Source organism: Rhinoraja longicauda, chromosome 5 (genome assembly GCF_053455715.1).
Source record: "Rhinoraja longicauda isolate Sanriku21f chromosome 5, sRhiLon1.1, whole genome shotgun sequence".
Taxonomy (NCBI): Eukaryota; Metazoa; Chordata; class Chondrichthyes; order Rajiformes; family Arhynchobatidae; genus Rhinoraja; species Rhinoraja longicauda.
In genome coordinates, this window is record NC_135957.1 from 44,751,926 (window position 1) to 44,777,496 (window position 25,571).

At 41.6% G+C, this 25,571-nt stretch overlaps 1 protein-coding gene across 1 annotated transcript in view; it reads left to right on the forward strand.

Annotated features, from left to right (window-relative positions):
- LOC144593910 (exostosin-1-like) overlaps positions 1-23,647 on the forward strand; it is a 117,443-nt gene extending 93,796 nt beyond the window's left edge. Inside the window, exons 11-12 of the mRNA XM_078400042.1 lie at positions 736-907; positions 16,874-23,647. Coding sequence (XP_078256168.1) covers positions 736-907; positions 16,874-17,059 — 358 coding nt within the window. The 3' untranslated portion in view covers positions 17,060-23,647. The remainder of the gene's footprint in view (positions 1-735; positions 908-16,873) is intronic.
- The last annotated feature ends 1,924 nt before the right edge of the window (positions 23,648-25,571 follow it).

A 25,571-nucleotide genomic window follows, 5' to 3' on the forward strand; every position in this document is an offset into this window, starting at 1 on the left:
TAAAAACCTCAAACCCGTGCTGTAGTTTGATCAGAATAAATTAATTGCAGCATGGCAAAAATTGAATTTGGAAGGAGGAATAGGTTAGAGGAAAGTGAGGGGCATTTTTAATTTTTAGTTGAGACTTTAATCTCTTGATGCCTGAAAGGAGGGAGAGTATACTATTATTAAAGCGCAGATGAAGTGAAGGATGAAATTGGACAAATGTTTAGGAGGCTAAAGGTAATCTCATTAAAAGAACATTACTTCAATTACAATAGGAGCGAATTAAACATTAATACAAAAACAAAATCAGCCTATGTTTAAAATCTGAAGTAGAATTTTTATTTATCCTTTCTTATGTTGTGTGACTGAGAGGAAGATTTGACTGAAAAAAAGAAAAGTAAAGCTTGTTGGAGAAACTTTACTGAATACTCTAAAATTGGATTGCAAGTCCTTGCGTCATTTCATCTTTAATATATTTCTGTTAGCTAATTTGAAAATCATGCTTAAATAATAAATCTCATTTTTACACAAATGTATTTTGTTTTGAATTTCAATTGGCTAATATGAACTTAGGGTTTTTTTTTCTTAAAACGCAGCATTTACAATTCTTCATTGTTTAATATAAAGTTTTCCAATATAAAGAAGATATATATATTCTAGTAAATTATACTGCTATGTTGATTATGTTGTGTCCATGAGAAAGTTTTTTGAGTGATTGATGTGTCTCACAATTTTTTCTTTTGATTCTAGATACTATCACTACTTATACAGCTATTATTTGCCAGCCAGTCTTCACAACATGATAGATCAGATGTCTAACTGTGAAGATATCCTCATGAACTTTCTGGTTTCGGCTATCACTAAACTTCCTCCAATTAAAGTCACACAGAAAAAGCAGTATAAGGAAACAATGATGCAGCAGGTAGGCGTAACATGATGATCAAATCTCTCATCATATAATAGATTTTTATTTATCTTGAAATGAAAACATTGATGTACTGCTGCGTAAAACAGATGGCAACTTAGAAAATAACATAATTCTTAAGGATAGTCCCAAATGAAGGACTGTGTATCAAGAAAACTGAAGAAGGGTTGAATCCATATTTATTATGTTGAACTTCAGATCCTTCTAAGTGATTGGGATTACAATCAATATTGCAATTAATTGTTCCATGAAAACTGAAGCTCAGTGACTTATGGAACCTCATGGTCTCAAAGAGAGTGCTTTCGAACCTGAATCTGTGATGTTTTAAGCCATTTAGAATGTTAGCCGTAAACAATAGACTACAAGAAAGTGTTGTGTTTTGCAAATGTTGACTCACTCATTTATAAAATGGAATTTTTTTTTTGTTAAGTTTTTTCTTGCAGTCCGGTGCAATATGTCCCAATATTTTTTTGTGGCACATTTCCCAACAGTGCCTAACAGCTATGGTTGGAAAGTTACTAGAGTGTATTCTGAAGGATAAGATATACATGCATTTAGATGGACAAGGGCTGTTTAGCAATAGTACAATACAATACAATACAAACTTTATTGTCATTGTGCAGTGTACAAGTACAGAGACAACGAAATGCAGTTAGCATCTTAACCAGAGTGCATGCGATGGAATGGTAAAATATATAATATATACAGTAATTCAGTAGCGGTAGTGGAAATTCCGGTGAGCGAGATCAGTCACTGATGGGAGGAGTGCCCGAGGGGGGGTGGGGATGGCAGCAATCATCGAAGCGCAGAGTTAAGTAAGGTAACTACCGCAGGAAAGAAGCTGTTCCTGAACCTGTCAGTGTGGTTTTGTACGTGGGGGGTCGTGTCTCACAAATCTGAGTTTTTTGAAGACGTGACCAAACAGGTCGATGACGGCAGAGCTGTAGATGTTGTATCTGGACGTCAGCAATGCATTCATAGATTGATGGGTTAATTGCCACTGTAAATTGCCCTGAGTGGGTAAGTGAGTGGTAAAATCTGGTGCAAGCCTTGTAAATATGGGATGAAAAAATGGGATTGTAGAATTAATATAAAATGGGTGCTTGATGATAGATGTGGAGTGAGTGGGCCACGTACCCTATATCTGTGCTGTTTGACTCATGCTCCAGGTAGTGCTGTTCCAAAAGGTTCCTGTTGGATGGAATTTACACTGAGAAAAAGGGGCAGCACAGTGGCTTAGTAGTAGAGTTGCTACCTTACAGGCTTACAGCATCAGAGACCAGGGTTTGGTCCTGACTACGGGTGTTGTCTGTAGGAGGTTTGTACGTTCTTCCTGTGCCCATGTGGGTTTTTTCCGAGATCTTCGGTTTCCTCCCACACTCCAAAGATGTACAGGTTTAACTGGCTTGGTACAAATGTAAAAATTGTCCCTTGTGTGTAGGATAGGGTTAATGTGTGGGGATCGCTGGTCGGTGTGGACGCGGTGGGCCGAACGGCCTGTTTTCGGGCTGTATCTCTAAACTAAAAAAATAGTTGCAGAGCAGATGAAAGCCCAGGGAAATCCCATCATGTAATTTTTCAATCGAAATTTCAAACAATTCAAAGTAGCAAAGTTGAGATAGAAATGCTAATCAACGGATAAAACAGTAAATGAGTTGAAGTCTAATATCGATCTCTACCTCACTCATCCAAGTAGAAAAGCTACTTCAATCACTAGTGCCTGTGGAATATGTGTTATGATTTCATTTAGGCTAATGGGGAAAAATCAATATCATATTAAACATCATTTGTTATTTTCAATTTAATTCCTACAAAATTTAATTTTCTTTTGTGCAGGTTAATATATTTTCAATTAAACCCCATTCTACCTGTTAAAAATAAATGTGGCTTCCATCTCGAATGTAGTAATGCAGATTGTGTTAATTTTGATAATTACATCAGACGATGGGTTGAGAGTAGAAGGGTTGATGATTGAGTGAACGAGATTGTAGATTGGAATGGTAATATTCTCAGCTGTTGTGAGCACAATATTTAGGAATGCCATAGAGTCTTACTGTGTGGAAACAGGCCCTTCAGCCCAACTTGCCCACACCGACCAACATGTCCCATCCACCCTAGTCCCACCTGCTTGCGTTTGACCCATATCCCTCTAAACCTATCATTTCCATGTACCTTTTTAAATGTTTCTTAAGTGTTCCGATAATACCTGGCTTAAACACCACCTCCAGCAGCTTGTTCGCTACACCCATCACCCTTTGTGTAAAAAAAAAGTTACCCCTCAGGTTCCTATTAAATCTTTCTCCCATCACCTTAAACCTATGTCCGCTGGTTCTTGATTCCCCTACTCTGGCATCATAGATGAGGCCCTCACACAGGTCTCCTCGGTACCCCTCTCGTCGCAACAGAGACAGAGTCCCACCTAGTACTCACCTTTCACCCCATGAGCCATTGCATACAGCATATAATCCGATAACATTTTCACCACCTCCAACGGGATCCCACCACTAGTCACATCTTCCCATCTCCACCCCTTTCTGCTTTCCGTCGAGATCGTTCCCTCTGCAACTCCCTGTTAATTCATCCCTTCCCACGCAAACCACCCTCTCCACAGGTCCTTTCCGCAGCAACGTGTCCCTATACCTCCTTCTTCGACTCCATCCAAGGACCCCGACAGTCCTCTCAGGTGAAGCAGTGGTTCACTTGCACCTCCTCCAACCTCATCCGCTGTATCCGCTGTTCCAGATGTGGACTCTTATATATCGGCAAGACCAAGTGCAGGCTCAGCGATCATTTTGCTGAGCACCTCTGCTCAGTCCGCTTAGACCTACATGATCTCCCGGTTGCTAAACACTTTAACTCCCCTTCCCATTCCCATTCTGACCTTTCCTGGGCCTTCTTCGCTGTCAGAGTAAGGCCCAATACAAATTGGAGAAACAGCACCTCATATTTTGCTTGAGCTGCTTGGAACCCAGTGGTGTGAATATTGACTTATCTAAATTCAAGTAACCCTTGCTTACCCTCTCTTTCCTTCACTTCCCCATCCTAGTTCTCCAACCAGTCTGACTCTCCTCCTGATTAAATTTCACATTGTATGCCTCGTTGTCACCTTCCCCTAGCTAACAATGATCTATTCTACATTTCCCTTGCTTCGTCCCCTTTGATCTCTCGTTTTCATGCCTTGCCCTTCTATATTTCTTGTTTCCCTCTCCCCTGACCCTTGATCTCCATCTCTTTGATCTCCTGTTTTTCCACCTTGCCTTTCCATATCTCTCGTTTCCCTCTCCCCGGTCTCGACCCAAAATGTCACCCATTCCTTCTATCCAGAGATGCTGCCTGTTCCAGCATTTTGTGTCTATCTTCTTGAAAAAACTGCAACATGATCTCCCAACTCTATTCTCAATACTTTGACTGATGGAGGCCCATTTTGACCACCCTATCTACCTGTGACACCACTTACAAGGAACTGTATCCCTACACGCCTAGATCCTTGTGCTGTATTACACTCCCTAGAGCCCTACCGTTCAATCATGTAGGTCCTGCCCTGGTTAGACTTCCCAAAATGCAACACCTCATATTTCTCTGTATTAATTTGCATCAACCATTCCTCAGCCCACCTGCCCAACCAATCAAGATCCAGTTGTAATTTTTGACAACCATCTTCACTATCTACAATACCACACATTTTTGTTTCATCTGCAAACTTACTAATTCTCATCCAAATCATTGACGACAAACAGCAATTGAACCCTGAGGCACACCCATAGTCACAGGCCTCCAGTCCAAAAAACAACTTTCCAGCAGAACCCTTAGTTTCATTTCATAAAAACAATTTTCTATCCATTCAACTATATCTCATTGGATCCTATGCAATCTAACCTTCCAGAGCCAACCATGCAGAACCTTGTTGATTGATTTGCTGAGCTCTGCCCTCATCAACCTTTTTGGTCACATCTTCAAAATAACTCAATCAAATTTGTGCAGCATGACCTCTCAAGTACAAACCCAGGCTGACTATCTTAACCCTCAGAATATTCTCTATTAACTTTTCGACCACAGGTGTTGTTAGGCTCACAGGCCTGTAGTTCCCAGGCTTTTCCCTGCAGCTCTTCTTGAATAGAGGCACAACATTTGCCACTCTCCAGTCTTCCGGCACCTCACCCATATTTAATGAGGACTCATAAATCTTAGCCAGGTGTACTCCAGATAACTGTGGGAGTCGGTGGGTTTGTAGCAGGTGTTAGATGGTCGTCTTTATCCTGTGATGGAGACAGAGAGGTCAAGAGAGGAGAGAGAGATGTCAGAGATAGTCCCATTGAATTTGAGGGGAAGGTGAAATTTACCAGTAAAGGTGGGGCCCATGCGAGTGCCCATGGCTACATCTTTAACTTGAACCCATTTCCCCCCTTCCCCCACCCTTCCACCTATATTACTACCTCTGGTCACACAATTCTAACCTCTTCTATCATTATCTCACATCTTTTGTCTTTTCATCTCTGGCCTTGGTCCAATCATTTGCCTAAAAAATAAACTCTCACCTATCACTTGCCAGGCTTTGTCCTGCCCTCCTCTCTTCCAGCTTTCCCTGCTGACACAAATTTGCTTGAAATCAGTAGAACAGTAGAATGTTTCAATTGGTTAAGTGTGGAACAATAAATTATTTAAAAGTCCAGAATGGTTGGATGTTTAACTTGATGGGGAGAAGGCAGGAACAGGGTACTGATTGAGAATGATCAGCCATGATCATATTGAATGGTGGTGCTGGCTTGAAGGGCCGAACGGCCTACTCCTGCACCTATTGTCTATTGTCTATGTACTTTTGTAATTGATTAGAAAAGGGTTAATGTTATTTACTCAATAAAGGTGTTTCCTTCTTTTCTGCATGGATGAGGACTGGATTCCCAAATTGCTTTAAATTCACCTTCAAGTATTTCAATAGAATGAAGTTAATTTTCACACACGGGGTTAGGAATTTAAAAATTGCATCTTTTCACAACTATGAAGATTCTGCTATGTGCAGAAGGTAGAAAGTAATAGGAAGTTGATGGGGATTTACTGTATTGGGTCACAAGCCATCCAATTCTTTTCATACCTCTGGTAAATTATTGCTGTGTTTAGTTAACAGATTAACTTGGTAAATGTCTGTTCAACTCATTGGGTTATGTCTGCAGTTTCTTTAATTATTCATTAGCCATTTCCCAGAACCAAAATAATTAATAGGCCTATTATAATTTTACTGCTGTGCAAACAACAGCAGTAATTCATGCCATATTTTGACAATCCTGCTGAAATTTCAATGGAATTTCTGATATTTCCCTGTTTATAACAAATCCATCTATCAAATTGTACACATAACAGGGTTTGAAAATCTGTTCCAACAAGTTGAACTATAAAGAGTCTTGGTTATGAGGGATAGGACTGACAGCTGAATAGTTCAGGGTTCTGATGTTTTCAGACGTGATAGAGAGGGAGGTAAAGGAGGTGGAAGCATTGTAATACTAATCAGGGAGAATGTTACAATGGCACACAGAGGATATACAGGAGAATTCAACCATTGTGGCAATATGGGTTGAGTGCAAAAATTAAAAAGATGCTATCGCTCTGTTGGGATTATACCATAGGCCCAATAGCCAATGGGAGATAGGGGAACAGATATGTAGACAGATTATGGAAGATATAACAGCAACAGGGTTGTTGTCTTGATAGGTGACTTTAACTTCTGTAATATTAACTGGGACTTTCTTAGTGGAAGAGGCTTAGATGGGGCAGAATATGTTCGGCATATCCAAGAGGGTTTCTTGAAATTGTATGTGGCTAGTGAAATTAGAGGAGGGGTCAGAATATACATATGGAAATAAGCCTGGGCAGGTGACTGCTGTTTCCGTGAAAGAGCATTTTGGGAATAGTGATCACCATAAGTTTTAATATAGATGTGAATAAGGATAAGTTTGGACCTTGGAAGAAAGAACTGAAATGAGGAACAAATTAAAACATTATCAGGCAGGAGCTAGGGAGAGTAAATTGGTAGCAGTTGTTTTTGGGTACGTCGGCATTTGTCATGTTGGAGTCATTTAAAGAGCAGTTGTTCAGAGTTCTGCACCTGCATGTTCCAGTAAGGAGGACTAGTTACTTGAACTTTGGACGACAAGAGAGGTTATAAATTTGGTGAAAAAGAAAGCACATGTAAGGTCATGAAAATGAAACCAGAGAGGACCTTTGAGGTATATGAATACCTCACTCGCCAAAACAAGATGGCCACCGGCAGAGCCATCGCCCGCCCGCGCCCAGTCATTACCTCGCCCCTCTCCCCTCCCCGCTCGCCTCTCGCCTCACGCCCGGCCCCGCTCGAGACTCGCACGTTGGCAGTCAGCGTTGAACGCACGTTCACTGGTAAGTGCCTTTCGCAGCTATCGGCTCCATGGAGGGGAGTGGGTGTGGTGGCCGAGTGGGTGGAGGGGAGGGTGAGGGTAGGGGGAGGGTGGGGGTGGGGGAGAGTGAGGTTGGGGGGAGGAGAGGGAGAGTGAGGAGGGGGAGAGTGGGGGTGGGGAGAGGGGTCGGGAGAGTGGGAGTGGGGGGAGGAGGGGGGTGGGGAGAGTGGGGGTGGGGAGAGTGGGGGTGGGGAGAGTGGGGGTGGGGAGAGTGGGGGTGGGGAGAGTGGGGATGGGGAGAGTGGGGGTGGGGAGAGTGGGGGTGGGGAGAGTGGATGTAGGGGGAGAGTGGATGTAGGGGAGAGTGGGGGTGGGAGGAGGGGAAGGGGGGAGGGGGAAGGGGAGAGTGGGGGTGGGGGGAGGGGAGAGTGGGGGTGGGGGGAGGGGAGAGTGGGGGTGGGGGGAGGGAGTCAGGGAGAATGGGGGAGGGGGCTGGTGAGAGTGGGGGTGGGGGGAGGAGGGGTGGGGGGAGGGGGCAGTGGGGGTGGGGGGAAGGGGGACAGTGGGGGGCAGGAGAGAGCAGGGGTGGGGAGGAGGGAAGAGTGGGGGGGAGGAGAGGGGAGGGAGGTGGGGCTCAGGAGAGGGGGAGGGGACTAGGGGTGGGAAGTGGGGAATGGGGGTGGAGGCAGGGCTGGGGAGGGGGGAATGGGGGTGGAGGCAGGGCTGGGGGAGTGGGGGTTGGGGGAGGGGAGGGACAACGCTCCCCAAGGCCCTACTATTAACTGTGTAAGTCATGCATTTGCTTTTTCCACCAAATTCCAACACCTCATATTTATCTGAATTAAGGACCATCCTTGGCACATTGGCCAATTGATCGTGATTCTATTGTAAACATACATAACCTTCTTCATTGTCCACCATTTCACCAATTCTCGTGTCAATCGCAATCTTAATCACCATACCTACTACATTCACATCCAAATTATTAAAATAAATAACAAAGACAATAGACAATAGACAATAGGTGCAGGAGTAGGCCATTCAGCCCTTCGAGCCAGCACCGCCATTCAATGCGATCATGGCTGATCACTCTCAATCAGTACCCCGTTACCAGACCCAGCACCAATGTTAAAAGCCTCCATGCTAAAAATCAACCCTTCAAGCCAATATTGTATCCAATTGGCAAGCTCTCCCTGATTATGAATTGATATAAGATAAATGATACATTTCTGTGGCTGATTTATATCCAGCTGTTTACTTTGATGGCCTTCCTCACAGTCTTCAACCCCAGGGATTTGTGCTGAGACCTCTGTTATTTACGATATATATAAATGATGGGCATAAATGCAGATGGGTTGGTTAGTAAGTTTGCAGATGACTACAAAATTGCTGGGCTTGAGGACTGTGAGGAAGGCCGTCAAACTATATAGCTGGAATAAATCAGCCTCAGAATTGGACAGAGAAATAGTAGATGGAGATTAATCCATCCTGCTATATACGAACCCCTACTGACAGCCGCTAATTAACGTGTTCTCTTCAAAATGGGAGTAAATCTTATTCCAAACAATCCTCTCCAATAGATTTCCTACCATTGACGGGAGGCTCACTGACCTATATTTCCTGGATTCGCCTTATTTCCCTTCTTAAACAAAAGGACAACATTAGTTACTCTCCAGTCCTCTGGGTCCTCACCTGTAGCTAGGGAAGATGAAAAGATCTATGTTAAGCTCTTGCAATCTTTTCTCTTGTCACTCTCAATAATCTGGGATGGAACCTATAATATCCTAGGGATTTATCCACCTTAATACTCTCCAAGAACCTCAACGCCACCTCCTTCTTAACCTAAAACTGCCCAAGTATATTTTTCACAGTGAACTTATTGTCCTCCAAGTCCTTTTTCTTGGTGAAAACCGATGCATCTTGCCCACATCCCCTGACTCCAAGCACAAATGCCCTCCTTTATCCTGGAGCTACCTTAACCTGATTACCCTCTTGTTTTTAATATAGATATAAAAAGCCATGTATGCTTCTCAAACATTTTACTGTGCTTCTCTCATTTTCATTGCCAACCAGAGCAAAACATATCACAAACACTTGCCTTAAAGTTCCTCTTCTGCTGAAAAGGAGAAGTAACTTCAATAGTGGATTGGAGGGCAACTTCCTAATTAGAAAATGTCTGGTTGGAGCCCTTGCTGCAAGGACACATGCCGAGAAGTTCACAGGGGGTCATCTTTCACTCGGGAGGCACACGAATGCAGTCCAATTCGAGATTTCATATAGATTGAATGTAGTCAATCAGAGTTCTGAAACATTGCCATAGCAGCTATGGCTACTTGGGCAATGGTGTTCTACCATGTTTTCCCAGAACATTTCACTCTAGTGTTGATTTACAGAGGAATCATGCACAATACTGGCAACAGTTTTACAGCCTTGCAAATACACAACCATATTCATATTTTGCAGGATACCAAACAAAATATCCTCACTCTTTCACCCATCAAATCCGTGTGAGCTACAACACTATTGAAGCTGCCAACAAAGCGACAATTAATACCATCCTTTGCCTTTTATTCTTTTGATCTGTATGGTGATGCACACAATCATAATGAAGAGGAACAGCAGGCAATAAACTATTCTGACCCAACAAATTTAATAGCAATTACTGAGACATGGCCAGAGAAAAATCAGGACTGAGCATTTAGTATTCCAGAGATTCCCAAATGGAGGAAAGACAGAAAATGAAATGGCATTCTAATCATATTAAAAATAATATAATAGGAAAACACATAGTAATAATAAAACACACACAGAATCCATGCAGACGGAGATAAAAGTTAATGAAAGATCAAATTTGACGAAGTGGTACAATCACACGGGACAGGAAATATAGGTAAACAGTTGAGAGCGGTCACTTGGAAAGATCACAATGAAATAAGAATTGCAAGATGGTATGCAGAAATGCGTAGTTGTATCCCATTAGAAAAAGCTACTTATAATCTGAGAGATAAATATGATTTCTTTTTGAAACTTTGGAACCCATTCACTTTAAAACTAGGATTAAGAATTGGAAATATTTAATTTCAGGATTGTTTTGATACCCCTAAAAAGAATTTAATAAGAAATTAGCCGGAAGTGTTTCCTTCTTGTCTCCAGGTTCCCTTCTTTCTTCTTTCTTTCTTTCTTTCTTTTTTTTAATTTTTAAAAATTTCTTTATCTTTCTTCTTCTCCTTTTTCCTCTTTTTCTAACTGGGGGGTGGGGGGAGGGGGGTTGTGGGTGGGGAGATAATACAGAACAATACAGGTATAATCGAATTTAAATGTATAATCGAATTTATAATGTAGGTACCATCGCGTACTATGAGTTCATACATGTATTTGTTTTGTTAAAATTTAAATTAAATTAAAAAAAAATTAAAAAACAGTTGAGAGCAATTTAAAAAAAATCATGGAACAAAAATCACAAGGGATTTCAATAATCCCAAGTTTAATAGGTCAGAAGAGCCAAGTAAAAAAGAAAAGGGAATGATGATGCTATTGTGCATACAGGAGAAACAAAGACACCACAGGAAAATTGAGAAAGAATGATACTGGTTTGCAAGAAATAGATTTTAAAGTTGAGGGTTAGAGGAATTTGAAAATGAGCAAAGGATAACTGAGACAATATTAGATACAGAAAGCTGTCTATAAATATGGAACACCATTAAATATATAAACAATTGTAAAGATTTTTAAAAGATGTAAAAATGGAAGGAATAACTAAACTAAATATTAGTTCCTTATAATATGAATTGATTGCATTGAATAAGTTTATTGGCCAAGTATGTACACATACAAGGAACGTGCCTTGGTGCTCCTCTCGCAAGTAACAACACAAGCATACAGTAAACAATTCTTCTTCTTGCGTATGGCGGGCACAGCCTGAAGTTGTAGGTCAAGGGTAGACATCCAGCCCAGGGCAGCATTAGTTGCTGGGTGGATGGCCTTGATGCCACCAGGGAAAAGCCTCCGTGAGCAGTCATTCAGTGTGTGGGATGGTCTGGTTTGGATATCCACAGTTGCAAGCAGGGCAGTCTGTCATCCTCCACTTGTGCAGGTGATGGGTTGCTCTTGCATGGAGGGTGCGGATCCTATTCAGGGTTAGCCATTGCTTGCGATGGAGGTCAAATCCCGGTGGTTTCACTGTGGGGTCTGTGATGACCTTGGTGTTGGCGTCTTTCCAGGCTCTGTGCCACTCAGTCTTGGGGTCAAAGTCTTCCAGGGATTTGTCTAAAGACCAGAAGGGTTTGCGGGACTTCAGGCGCATGTTGGGTAGATTGTTCAAGTCAGCATGGATGGGAAGGTCAGGATTGAGAAGATTATCTTCTTGCGTATGGAGTTCACAGCCTAAAGTAGTAGGTCAGGGGTAGACATCCAGGCCAGGGCAGCATCAGTTGCTGGGTGAATGGCCTTCATGCCACCAGGGAAAAGCCTCAGTGAGCATTCATTCACAGAGTGTGGGATGGTCTGGTCTAGATATCTGCAGTTGCAAGCAGGGCTGTCTGTTATCCCCCATTTGTGCAGGTGATGGGCTGTTCTTGCATGGAGGATGCGGATCACGTTCAGGGTTAGCCATTGCTTGGGATGGAGGTCAAATCCCGGTGGTTTCACTGTGGGGTCTGTGATGACCTCTCCGTTGTTGGTGTTGGCATCTTTCCAGGCTCTGCACCACTCAGTTTTGGGGTCAAAGTCTTCCAGGGATTTGGCTGAAGACCAGAAGGGTTTGCGGGACTTCGGGTGCATGTTGGGCAGATTGTTCAAGTCAGCATGGATGGGAAGGTCAGGGTTAGCTTCGATGGTGAAAGGATCTTTCAACATCCTCCCCTTCTGCTTATGCTGGGAGGGGCGATGTGAGAGAGAACAGGGAGCCACTGCAAAGATGTTGACTTAAGCGTCTCTGTGATGACCCGCATTACAGAGTTAAGGACAGTGTGGCAGCTATTAGCCCAAGCTGTTGAGCAAAACTCGGCTGTTGAGTAGACTCGGGCTCAGCTTGCGGTATGGAGGGTGTGTGCATTGGATCCCCAGCTGTTGCCTGCAAGTTTCCTGATGATGTTGACCCATGCTTTCAGTTTATCAGCCACCCTCTTCAGGTGTTCACGATAGGTGAGGGTGTGGTCCTGGGTGACTCCGAGGTACTTGGGGAATTCCTCATTCGCCACCGGCTTACCACAAAAGGACACTCGGAGCTTTGCATTGGTGAGCCGATTGCTGAGGTGAAGGGCAGTGACAGTTGTCTTAGATGGGTTGGAGCGAAGTCGCCAGAAGGTGAAGTACTCCTCCATCCCCTTCATGTCTTGGGTTCACACTCTACTGATATCCTCAAGGGCAGCTCCCTGGTAGGCAAAGGCAAAGGCAAAGTCATCTGCATATGCAAACTTCCTGGACGAGGTAGTTGGCATGTCACTCACATAGATGTTGAAGAGTAGGGGTACTGACAAATTCTCCCCACCCTTATCAAAAAAATTGGCAGACAGACTCAGCAGATACTTAAGAATGAAGATGGAACCGTGGTCTGTTAGCAAGGATAGTTAAATAGGTCCTTCGACAGCTGGACAAGGCTTTGCTGAGCTGGCACTTTGAGTACAGCATGCGGTTTTGTTCTCCTCATCTGAGGAAAGACATTTTTATCTGCACGGTGGTGTTGTTGTAATGTTCAGTAGACTGAAATTTGGGATGGTGGAGTTGTCGTACTTGAACAGATTAAACAAAATGGGATAAAGCAAGACAAGTGGTTTCATTGACATGTTAAAAGATTCTGGGAGACTTGATGGAGTAAATGCTTTGAGAATGTTTCCTTGGTAGGAGAGAGTAGAAATCAGAGGTGAGAAGGTGGACAGTTATGACTGAGATGATGAGATTAGAAATAACATTATAGTAAAAAGACAACTTATTAAATGTTATGCTTGCATATTTAGAAGAATTTATGGAAGAAATATGTTCAGTAATTTGTTAAGTAATGTGGATGCAAAGTGGTTAAAGATATTTAAAGATACTTGGAATATATCCAGGGAACTTAATGCCAAAGGTAGAAAAGGTAATGCAATACCTACTCAACGAGAAAATAGAATCCTATCAAGAAACCAACAACATAAAAATAACAGTCAGTGTGGATTCTAAAAATCGTTGCTTCAATTAATTATTTAAGGAGATAATAAAGAAAATAGTGAAGGGAATGTGGTGAATTGTATCTATCGACATTTCTGAGAGGCCTTTGATAAAGTGGCATATCATACATTAATGAATGAAGTCAAAGTGGGAAAATAAATAGTGAGAGGGCTTCAAGATGTAAAGAAAGGAGAAGTTAAGGGTGACTATTCCAAGTGGAAAGTGCCATAGCACAAGCATCAATGCAAGGACCACTATTGTTCACATTTTTTTCAGATAATCAAGATTTTGGAATCCAAAACTTAATTTCTAAAAAAACACACAAAGTGCTGGAGTAACTCTGCGGGTCAGGAAGCATCCTTGGAGAACATGTATAGGTGGCGTTTCAGGTCCGGACCCCTCTTCAGACTCTAACATGATCGGAGAGCAGCAGTAATCACAAATTATAAGAATAATCTATAATGAGGGATATAGGTATCATCAGTAATCACTGTTTACCTATTTTAATTTCTAAATATGCATTTGGATGAAATTGTTAATGAATGTATAATTTGGCAATTATAGTGTAAGAAAATAACTGCAGATGCTGGTACAAATCGAAGGTATTTATTCACAAAATGTTGGAGTAACTCAGCAGGTCAGGTAGCATCTCAGGAGAGAAGGAATGGGTGACGTTTCGGGTCGAGACCCTTCTTCAGACTGATGTCAGGGGGGTGGGACAAAGGAAGGATATAGGTGGAGTCAGGAAGTTAGAGGGAGAACTGGGAAGAGGGAGGGGGGAGGCAAGAGAGGGACAGAGGAACTATCTAAAGTTGGAGAAGTCAATGTTCATACCGCTGGGCTGCAAGCTGCCCAAGCAAAATATGAGGTGTTGTTCCTCCAATTTCCGGTGGGCCTCACTATGGCACTGGAGGAGGATCATGACAGAAAGGTCAGACTGGGAGTGGGAGGGGGAGTTGAAGTGCTCAGCCACCGGGAGATCAGGTTGGTTAAGGCGGACTGAGCGAAGGTGTTGAGCGAAAAGATCGCCGAGCCTGTGTTTGGTTTCGCCGATGTAAAGAAGTTGACATCCAGAGCAGCGGATACAATAGATGAGGTTGGAGGAGGTGCAGATGAACCTCTGTCTCACCTGGAAAGACTGTTTGGGTCCTTGGATGGATTTGAGGGGGGAGGTAAAGGGACAGGTGTTGCATCTCGTGCGGTTGCAGGGGAAAGTGCCCAGGGTTGGGGTGGTTTGGGTAGGAAGGGACGAGTGGACCAGGGAGTTACGGAGGGAACGGTCTCTGCGGAATGCAGAAAGGGGAGGGGAAGATGTGGCCAGTAGTGGGGTCCCGTAGTAGGTGACGGAAATGTTGGAGGATGATTTGTTAGATACGCTGGCTGATGGGGTGGAAGGTGAGAACGAGGGGGATTCTGTTCTTGTTACGAATGGGGGGAGGGGGAGCAAGAGCGGAGCTGCGGGATGTAGAAGAGACCCCAGTGAGAGCCTCATCTATCATGGAAGAGGGGAAGCCCCGTTTCCTGAAGAATGAGGACATCTCTGATGCCCCAGTGTGAAACACCTCATCCCGGGAGCAGATGTGGCGTAGACGATAGACTTTTTGCAGGAGACAGGGTGGGAAGAAGTGTAGTCCAGATAGCTGTGCTAGTCAGTGGGTTTATAGTAGATGTCAGTTACAAGTCTGTCTCCTATGATGGAGATGGTGAGGTCCAGAAACGGGAGGGAGATGTCGGAGATAGTCCAAGTATATTTAAGGGCAGGATGGAAATTGGAAGTGAAGTGTATAAAGTCAGTGAGTTCTGCATGGGTACAAGAGGAAGGACCAATGCAGTCATCGATGTAACTTTAGATAGTTCCTCTGTCCCTCTCTTCCCCCCCTCCCCCTTCCCAGTTCTCCCTCTAACTTCCTGTCTCCACCTATATCCTTCCTTTGTCCCGCCCCCCTGAAGAAGGGTCTCGACCTGAAACGTCACCCATTCCTTCTCTCCTGAGATGCTGCCTGACCTGCTGAGTTACTCCAGCATTTTGTGAATGAATTTGGCAATTATATTTCAGCTCAGAAGCATGCAATATAACCTGGATAGAAGTACAAAAGGATCCGGGAATTCAAATAAACAAAGCACTCAAAGTAACAAAGAAAGGTGTATAGGGTAATTTCACGTTTATTTCCTGAGAGAGGGAAACAAAAATAATTTCTGCTGCAATCAGTAGGACCACACTTGGAGCATTTGAAACTGACCTCCCCAGCAATTGAATCTTGCAGACTGAACTTGGAAATGTTGGCAAAGTATCAAGTTCAGAGCAGATAAGTAAGTTACTTGTTTTCAATTGTGTGATCTGGGTTTAAATTCAGCATTAGGCATAATTATTGGATCAGTCACCCATGAGGAGAAGTAGGCCTCGCGATAATGTGGCACATTTTACATCCTTTATAAGATGTTCTGTCATGCGTTACACCAATAATATTATTTTGAAGTGTTGCCAATCCTGAAAAGTTGGATGTGTGAAAGTCAATTTTAGCACAATTTTCCACACACAGCAATGTGATGATGATCTGATAATCTGGATTTTAGTCATTTTGAATTATGGATAAATATTAGCTATGACACTGCCTTAACTCCCCTGCTTTTAAATTAGCACCATGATTTTTTTTTAAATGTCCAATAGAAATAACTATTTCACTGCAATGTCAATTTAGATTCTTGTTCACATGCTTCTGGGAACAGTCTTGAATTCAGAACTTTTTTAAATCTTTCTTGGGATATGGCAAGTGTTATGTGAGACATCTCACACTTTAGAGCATTTAGTGCCATCCCTTATTACCCCAAATTAAACAAGGAATAAGAATCAACCACATTGGGTGCTTATTTATGCTTTATGATTATGTTAATGAGGATTGTGACCACAAAATAATGTGCATATTTATCCGCTGTAACCAACCAACAGGTTATAAAGATATTCTCCTCTTTAAATTAATGTTCTCCACTGAGATCTGTAGCATACTGAAAATAATATCTACAATGTTTGCCTCATGTTCAGGTTCCATAAGAATGGCCAATATAATCGACTCAGTGAGAAATCTCCTTACAGTACAGATTTTGAAATTTACATTAATTTCCAGCCATCTTAAGGAGGCGGTAAAATCAGCTAATCTTGCTTTGCACAGTGTACAAACTTTGTGGTTACCAAGGTAACAGGCAAGAGATCATATTATCTTATTTACATAGCACTCCTCATCCTGGATTGTTACTTGTGTACAACGAACTAGATGTAAGGTGTGAAATGTCCCAGCAAGCACTAGTTTGCAAGCAAGCAATCTCTCAACTGGGCCTTTGAAAAATTACCAGAATATATAGGGAATCATTTTAGATATGCTTTCTATGTGCCTGTGTTGTAGGTATTTTTGCTAGTATTTTTCATTTTCAAACCTTCACTTTACCTTTTTATCTTCAGGGATCAAAGACTTCCCGCTGGGCTGATCCAGATCATTTTGCACAACGCCAGACCTGCATGAACACTTTTGCTAACTGGTTTGGCTTCATGCCTCTTATTCACTCACAAATGAGGTTGGATCCCATTCTTTTCAAAGACCAAGTCTCCATCCTGCGCAAGAAGTACCGGGAGATTGAGCGATTATAGAGACCCGCTGGATTGTTGTACTTAGAAACTTGTGGAATTTGCCTATTATGAAACCCCCAATTAACTCTTGATAATGCTGCAATGCAGAACAATAATGGCAACAAGATTATTCAACTTTCTGGGGACCAAACAACAATAACCTTTGTACAGTCTAAAAGATTGGTGTGCGATAGGATTTTGTTCCCAATCTTAATACTATTTTATCTAAGACTGAAATCTCTGACAATCGTGCCTGATCTTTGAGGATTTTAGGAATACACAGCACATAGCAAATTTTTGGTCAAAATTGCACATTTTCCATTTAAAGCTTGTAAGGCGATTGGAGAATTCAGCTGAAAACAAATCAGTTTTCTTTTTGCTCCTTTGTTTCAACATTACATTTTATTTATTTCTACGTCTGGCAATTGCATCTTGGTCAAAAGAACATTCAACGAGGACAGAATGCAGTTCATCAATTAAATATAGCTGCAGAAGAAGACAGATGGTTCAAAGCAATTCTCAACATGCACAGTGTTGTGTTTGCAATTGTACATCACGCCAGTTTGGAAAAGGGAGGTTAATGGGTTTGATTCGTACCAGCTAAATTTCAAGTCAGATAAAATCATTGCTCCTGATGAACAGTATTATCTGAAAATATTGCCAGGATCACAATCTGGTACATTATTGAAATACAAACTTACAGTATCAAATAACTTTATATTTTGATATAGCAATTACTATTCTTAGTATTTAAAATACAGTATTTCTTGCTTTGTGATGAAATTAAATACAATGGATGGGACCAATGGGGATGTCCTGTGGCACTGAGTTTGCAATTTCTAGTGGTTGGTTCTGCATTAGTTACATACTGAGAGTTAGAGTCATAGAGTGATTCAGTGTGGAAACAAGCCCTTCGGCCCAACTTGCCCACACCGGCCAACAATGTCCCAGCTTGCCTGCTCTTGCACCATATCCCTCTAAACCTGTCCTATCCGTGTACCCGTCTAACTGTTTCTTAAACGATGGGACAGTCCCTGCCTCAACTACCTCCTCTGGCAGCTTGTTCCAGACACCGACCACCCTTTGTGTGAAAAAGTTACACCCCTGATTCCTATTAAATCTTTTCCCCTTCACCTTGAACCTATGTCCTCTGGTCCTCGATTCCCCTACTGTGGGCAAGAGACTGTATCTACTCGATGTATTCCTCTCTTGATTTTGTACACGTCTATAAGATCACACCTCATCCTCCTGCGCTCCATGGAATAGAGACCCAACCTCTCCCTATACCTCACCCCCTCAAGTCCTGGCAACATCCTCGTAAATCTTTTCTGAACCCTTTCAAGCTTGACAATATCTTTCCTATAATACGGTGCCCAGAACTGAACACAATATTCTAACTGTGGTCTCACCAACATCTTGTACAACTGCAACATGTCCTCCCAACTTCTATACTCAATACTCTGACTGATGGCCAATGTGCCAAAAGCCTTTTTGACCACCTTATCTACCTGCAACCCGACCTTCACGGAACCATGCACCTGTACTCCTAGATCCCTCTGCTCTACAACATTCCCCAGAGGCCTACCAGTTACTGTGTAGGTCCTGCCCTTGTTAGATGTCCCAAAATGCACACCTCACACGTTTCTGTATTAAATTCCATCAACCATTCTTCAGCCCACCTGGCCAATTGATCCAGATCCTGCTGCAATCTTTCACAACCATCTTCACAATCTGCAAAACCACTCACTTTGGTATCATCAACAAATTTGATAATCTTGCCCTGTATGTTCTCATCCAAATCGTTGATATAGATGACAAACAGTGACAGGCCCAGCACCGAACCCTGACACACACCACTAGTCACAGGCTTCCAGTCCGAGAAGCAACCTTCCACCATTACCCTCTGCTTTTTTCCATGGGGCCAATTTGCTATCCATTTAGCTATCTCTCCTTGGATCCCATGCAATCTAACCTTCCAGAGCAGCATACAATGCGGAACTTTGTTGAATGCCTTACTGAAATCCATGTACACAACATCTACAGCTCTGCCCACATCGACCTTCATCGTCTGAAGAAGGGTCTCGACCCGAAACGTCACCCATTCCTTCTCTCCCGAGATGCTGCCTGACCTGCTGAGTTACTCCAGCTTTTTGTGAATAAATCAACCTTTTTGGTCACATCTTCAAAAAACTCAAATTTGTGAGACACAATCTCCCACGTACAAAACCATGCTGACTATCCCTAATCAGCCCTTGCCCATCCAAATACCTGTATAACCTATCCCTCAGAATACTCTCTAGTTACTTTCCAATTACAGATGTTAAGCTCACCGGCCTATTGTTCACAGCATTTTCCCTGTAGCCCTTCTTGAAAAGAGGCACAACATTTGCCACCCTCCAGTCTTCCGGCGCCTCTGCTGTAAGAACGACGGGTAAATTTCAATCATGGCTCCCACAATTTCCTCTTTAGTTTCCCGCAATGTCTTCAGATATATCTGATCAGGCCCTGGAGATTTGTCTAGCTTCATACACGATAGGCCGAAAAGGCCTGTTTCCGGCTGTATATATATGATATGACATGATACCTTCTTTGACGGTAACACTGACTGCTCTCAAGACACTTCTATTGACTGCCCCAAGTTCCTTCGCCCTACTGTCTTTCTCCTCGGTAAATACAGAGGAGAAATACTCATTGAGGACCTTGCCCATCTCCACACAGAGGTGAACCGCTTTGGGGGAACTATGTATAAACACTGCTGTAATTTCTACATGGTGAAACCAAAATGTATAAAAATGGCCTTTGTTAAAATCTGACAATATGCACTTTAACCACATGTGATTTTTCTCTATTACAAATCTCAAAATGTGGAGTACAAAGGCAAATAAATGATGGGTCTTTGTCCCAAACATTATGGAGGGCACCGTACATATCCTGAGCTTTTGTCAGCACACTTTTAAAAACATCCCATTTGGCCGATGTTCCTATCCTCTCAAATAACCTGCTCCAGTCAACTTGAGCGAAACCTTCTCTCATACCCTCAAAGTTGGCCTTACCCCAGTTAAGCATTTTAACATGTGGACCCTCTCCGTCCCTGTCCATAACTATCTTAAACCTCTGAACACTGAAAATGCAGCAAAAAACGAAATTCACAAATCCAAAATGAACAAACCAGTTTTGAAATAGCATGGTTCAAGGTTGCATTTGCGAATAGTTGTAACAGTGAGTTGTCCAGGTGACTGGTTGTTTGCAAGTTGTAAGTTTTTTAAAATATTTTATTATTGCATACAGTTTAAACTTGCAGATTTGTTCTGACTGTAAGCAAAATTTTTCAAAGAAAAATAGCCGCAAGTAATGATTCATTTTAAATTTGGTTCTACTATCAGGTGATAATATTAGGAAATAAATTCAATACATAGATGGCACTTTATTATTATACCCAAATGTCAGTATGAAACATCAGCATGCTCGTTTTGTTTTATCACTGACTAAAAGATTCATCTTTGCTATAAATGTAGCTTTCATAATGATACATTGTTTCCATGATGCAATAGAAGTAACAATTCCATGACAAAAATTGATTACCATTATTGATAGTTTTGTTTTAATTTGCTCAATAATATATTTACATACAGATTCAAGGAGCAGCAGAAAAAGGTGAAAGTTTGCTTTGTCGGGTTGCTATTGAGTATCAGAACCAACAACCTTATTTCAATCATGTTCAAGACTTATTGGTGGAGTAAACTAATTACAAGTTACATTCGAGAGAACGTCTTTAGCACAAATTGGTAAATCTTAATAACTAATTGCTTTCTCATTTATAATGTTTCTGAAATAAACAATGGCAATTGGGTCAAGTTTAATTGGTTTAAATCACTGTAATGGAACTGAAATTAAATTGATGACCAAATTCTCGATTTCAGGCTGATTTGCTTCTAAACCCATTTTCGGAATCATTCATTGACTCATTTTGTCAACGTCAAAGTTATTTTCTGAGTACTAATTTTAACCATTGAGCACTTATGTGCAAAAATCAGTTTTGAAATTCAGTCTTTTTTGACTGATCAGATTATTTCCTATCAAGCTATTCTTGGGCAGGATACTGCCAAGTAACATCTCTTACAAATAAAATACAGACAGACAAAATATACGAGCCTTGGTTTTCTGGTCCTATCCCACTAGTTTCTGGTGTTTCTAAGATGGTTGGTAGGACATTTCACAATGTCCTGACTCCCCCTTTCCTGCCAGCCACCCACATGGTAATAATAAGCCATTGATTGTGGGAAGATGATGGACGTCACGATAGAAGCACGATCACCATCATGCTATGTGCAATTTTCCAGTTTTCAAAGGGAACACCATTTTAGGTCTCAACAATCAAATGCTACGATTAGCAGAAAGGCCCATGCAAGCACACTCTGACATTAGCTGTGCACAGTTCTGTGTAGAAACAATAATTTTCAAGCAGCTTGTTGCCTTTCTTCTACTGCTGCGCAGAACCAGAAATGTTACATTAAGATAGTAGAAACATAGAAAATAGGTGCAGAAGTAGGCCATTCGGTCCTTCGAGCCAGCACTGCTATTCAATATGATCATGGCTGATCATCTAAAATCTAAAATCAGTACCCAATCCTCTCTTGAAAATATCCAGTGAATTGGCCTCCACTGCCTTCTGAGGCAGAGAATTCCACAGATTCACAATTCTCTGGGTGAAAAAGTTTTTCCTCATCTCAGTCCTAAATGGCCTACCCTTTATTCTTGAGTCCCCTGGTGTGACCCCTGGTTCTGTACTTCCCCAACATCGGGAACATTTTTCCTGCCTCTAGCCTGTCCAATCCTCTAAGAATTTTATATGTTTCTATAAGATCCCCTCTCATCCTTCTAAATTCCAGTGAAAACAAGTCGACCCATTCCCCCATCATATTTCAGTCCCGCCATCCCGGGAATTAACCTTGTGAACCTACACTGCACTCCCCCAACAGTAATAATGTCCTTCCTCAAATTAGGAAACCAAAATTGCACACCAGGGCCCTGTACAACTGCAGCAGGACTTCCCTGCTCCTAACCTCAAATAGTAGCCCCATTCCAGATCAACTCTCCATCAAGGGCAGTTGATCTGCCTCCAGCATGCAAGCAATCCCAGCTTTATTATGTCAGCCACTTCCAGGCTATCTCCTTACCAGGTAGTTATCTCACCCCCTCAGGTGGTTTAAAAAGCCAATTACTAAATTCATCCCTCAGAAACTGCGATACAATTTTTACATAGAAACCACCCCTGCACAGCTTGAACAAATATTCAGCGTAGGTTGCTGCTATAGGGACACCGATTTTCCAACAACAAAGATACAGTAACATGCTGGTAATATAAATATACTGCATAGCATGCATTATTAAATGAACCTACAAGCATAAATAATAGGTACAATTGCAAATTAATATATAGGTGAATTCTTTCTAAGAAGCAATCTTTCTAACCCTAAATATTGCTTTATTTTGGGAAAAGCATTTTAATCTTCAGAAAAAAAAATGACGGCTTGTGTTATCACAACTGTTTTCTTTACGTTGTACTCCCTCTTGCTGACTAATTTATCCTTCCATTGGCAGGGTCTGATTTGTTTTTCCTTTTAAGCATCCTTTTATCAGATCAGCATCACAAGCAGCAAATCAGTATTGTTTCCTGACTTAATTATTCATTAGTTTTAATGTTTTATTCTATGCTGTATGTCTATGATTAGCTTTTATTGATACTAATTTGTTTCAGAATTTGTACAACGTTTGGTTTCTGAGTTAATTTAACAGGTTTGGACCAGCAGGGTGTCAATACTTGATAGTGAATTTTGCTGGGATAATTTTAAAATGTACTGTAAACTGGATTAAATTTGGAGTTTTGACAGTTCCAAATTCATTATTGCAAAGAATGTAGAGGTTACTTAAATTAGAATGTGTGCTGCAACACCCAAACCATGTATGAAATACTGCATTAAAATGGTTCTCAGAAGTCAATGCACGGTATCATCATGTCCTTGCATGGTATATGCAGTTGAGGAATATAAATACTGTTATTACAGTATGAATCTGAAAGTGAATCTTATTTAAAGGTATTACTGTATGTTTTAAAATGTGTCAATCCAATCAAATATCTGCTTGTTTAAGTTTTGCCTGACTTCATAGCTTTAATGTCACTGTCCATGTCTTGCTTGGGTAAAGGTTAAAATATTTTTTGACTAGTTTTGTTCATTTTAAATCTTTTCTGAGTTGTGCCTTTGTTGAACTTTGTTACCCTGTGGTCTGATTTTATAACATGCTGGGCTATTAAGAGTCCTGACATATGCCGAATGAGACTTCAAAATAAGCAATGATTCCCTAAGCCAACATTATTCCCAGGTGAGCAAGGGTGAGAACTATCAACAGAAAACCTTTGAAATATTGGGTTCTGTACTCACTTTCCTGCCTAGTCTGGCTTTCATGCAAACCTATGCATGCTGTCAAACTGCAATGCTGAATCAGGAATTCTAAAATGTAACACAACTTTTCACTTTGCATAGGTCGAGCAAATTGCAGAAACGTTTTAGATATGGAAACAATAAATACTGTAAATGCCAATTTTCTATATATAACTCAATTTGTTGAAATAAAATGATCTTTTTTTTAAATGAGAATGCTTTGTAGCTTGTCGATTTTATTTTTGTTTAAGTTAGTCCGAAAGCTGAAGGTTAAGTACTTGTGCGAGACACATATCTATTCATGCTTGAATCTTGGTAGACAGGAGAACAGACAGAGAATGTCCTATGAATGTACAGGTCAAGGCTGTGTCACTGAATAAGATTGAGCTGTGGGTCTGCAGTAGGATTAATAGCCACAAGTGATTACTTGGGTGAACATACAGTAGTAGACAAAGATATAAAAATCTAAAAAATGCTGCATGCATTTGATAGTTCAAGCTACATCTGTGTTCGGGCAACAGGGGTAACCTTTAAGATAATGACTATTCAGCTTAATCAAAAGATATTGAAGATTGTAGATTTGTGATCAAAAGAGAAACAAAAAATTAGTTCACATTCCACGACCTACAAAGCCCCTATAATCAGATCAGCTACAGGTTATGTTCTTACAAAATACATTTAACATGTTTCCCTACAAGTATTCCTCCACACTTCATGAACCCAATTGTAATGTTTTCTTATGTTTCTATCTTTTGTTGAAGCTTTAGAACTACGAAGCCTATGCCCTCTACTTTTAGAATCCCCCACCGAGGAAAAGGACAGTGATGATCACAATGAATGGCGGTGCTGGCTCGAAGGGCCAAATGGCCTCCTCCTGTACCTATTTTCTGAGTGTTCACTTTATCCGTACACCTCGTGATCTTGTACACTTCAATAAGGTCCCTCCGAAGAAAAATGTCCAAGCCTACCCAAACTCTTCCAATGACTCAAGCCCATAAGCCCAAGTAACGTCCTGGTGAATCTCATCTAGACCCTTTCCAACCGAACATTCTTCCTATAGCTGGGCGACCAAAGCTACACACAGTACCCCAAGTGTAGTTTCACCAATGACTGCTATTTGATGTATCATTATGTCCCGGGTATGTACTCAATACCTTTCCCAGTGAACATTAGCATGCCAAAGGTCTTCTTCGCCACACTGTTCACCTGACCCGCTGCTTTCAGGGAACCATACACCTGTACTCCCAACTCTCTTTGTTCCGCAGCACTGTCCAGGGTTATGCCATTTACTGGACAAATCCTGTCCAAAGTGCATAACCTCACTCTTGTCAGAGTTAAATCCAATTTGCCATTCCTTGGTCCACCTTCCCAACTGTCCTAAATCCTGTGGTAAACTTAGATATTCTTCCTCTTTGTTCCTTACACCAGCAATTTTGATGTAATTTGCAAATTTACTAACAATGTTAATAACATTTTCATCTAAATTGTTAATGTAGATAATAAACAATAATGGACCCAACATTGACATCTGTGGTAATTCATTGGCCTTTGAATCACAAATATAAACCTTTCACAACTATCCTTTCACTCCTTTGCCAAGCCAATTTTGATCTAATTGGCTAGCTCACCTAGTATTCAATGCACTCTAACCTTCCAAACTAGTTTATAATGTGGGACATTGTCTACACGGACTTTAGCAAGGTCTTTGTCAATGTCCACTCCCCTGCCCTCATCAATCCTTCTGGTGACCTCTTCAAAAAACTATTAGATTTGTGAAACACGATTTCCCATGCCATGGGAAATCTTGCTGTGCTAATCTTGCTGTCTCTGACTACAGTATTTGCCCCAACTTCACATCTGCCTCCTTTCTGCTCTGGTATTACCCTCTTAAGACCACTCTACCAATCTAGTTTAAACCCTCTTGCGTAGTATTAGCAAATCTCTCTCCCAAGATATTAGTCCCCTTCCAGTTCAGGTGCAACCTGCTCCTCTTGTACAAGTCACCTCTACCGCAGGAAAATCTCCCAATGATCCCAAAATATGAATCTGCTGCGTCAACCTCAGCCATGCATTGTTCTGGCTTGTCCTGTTCC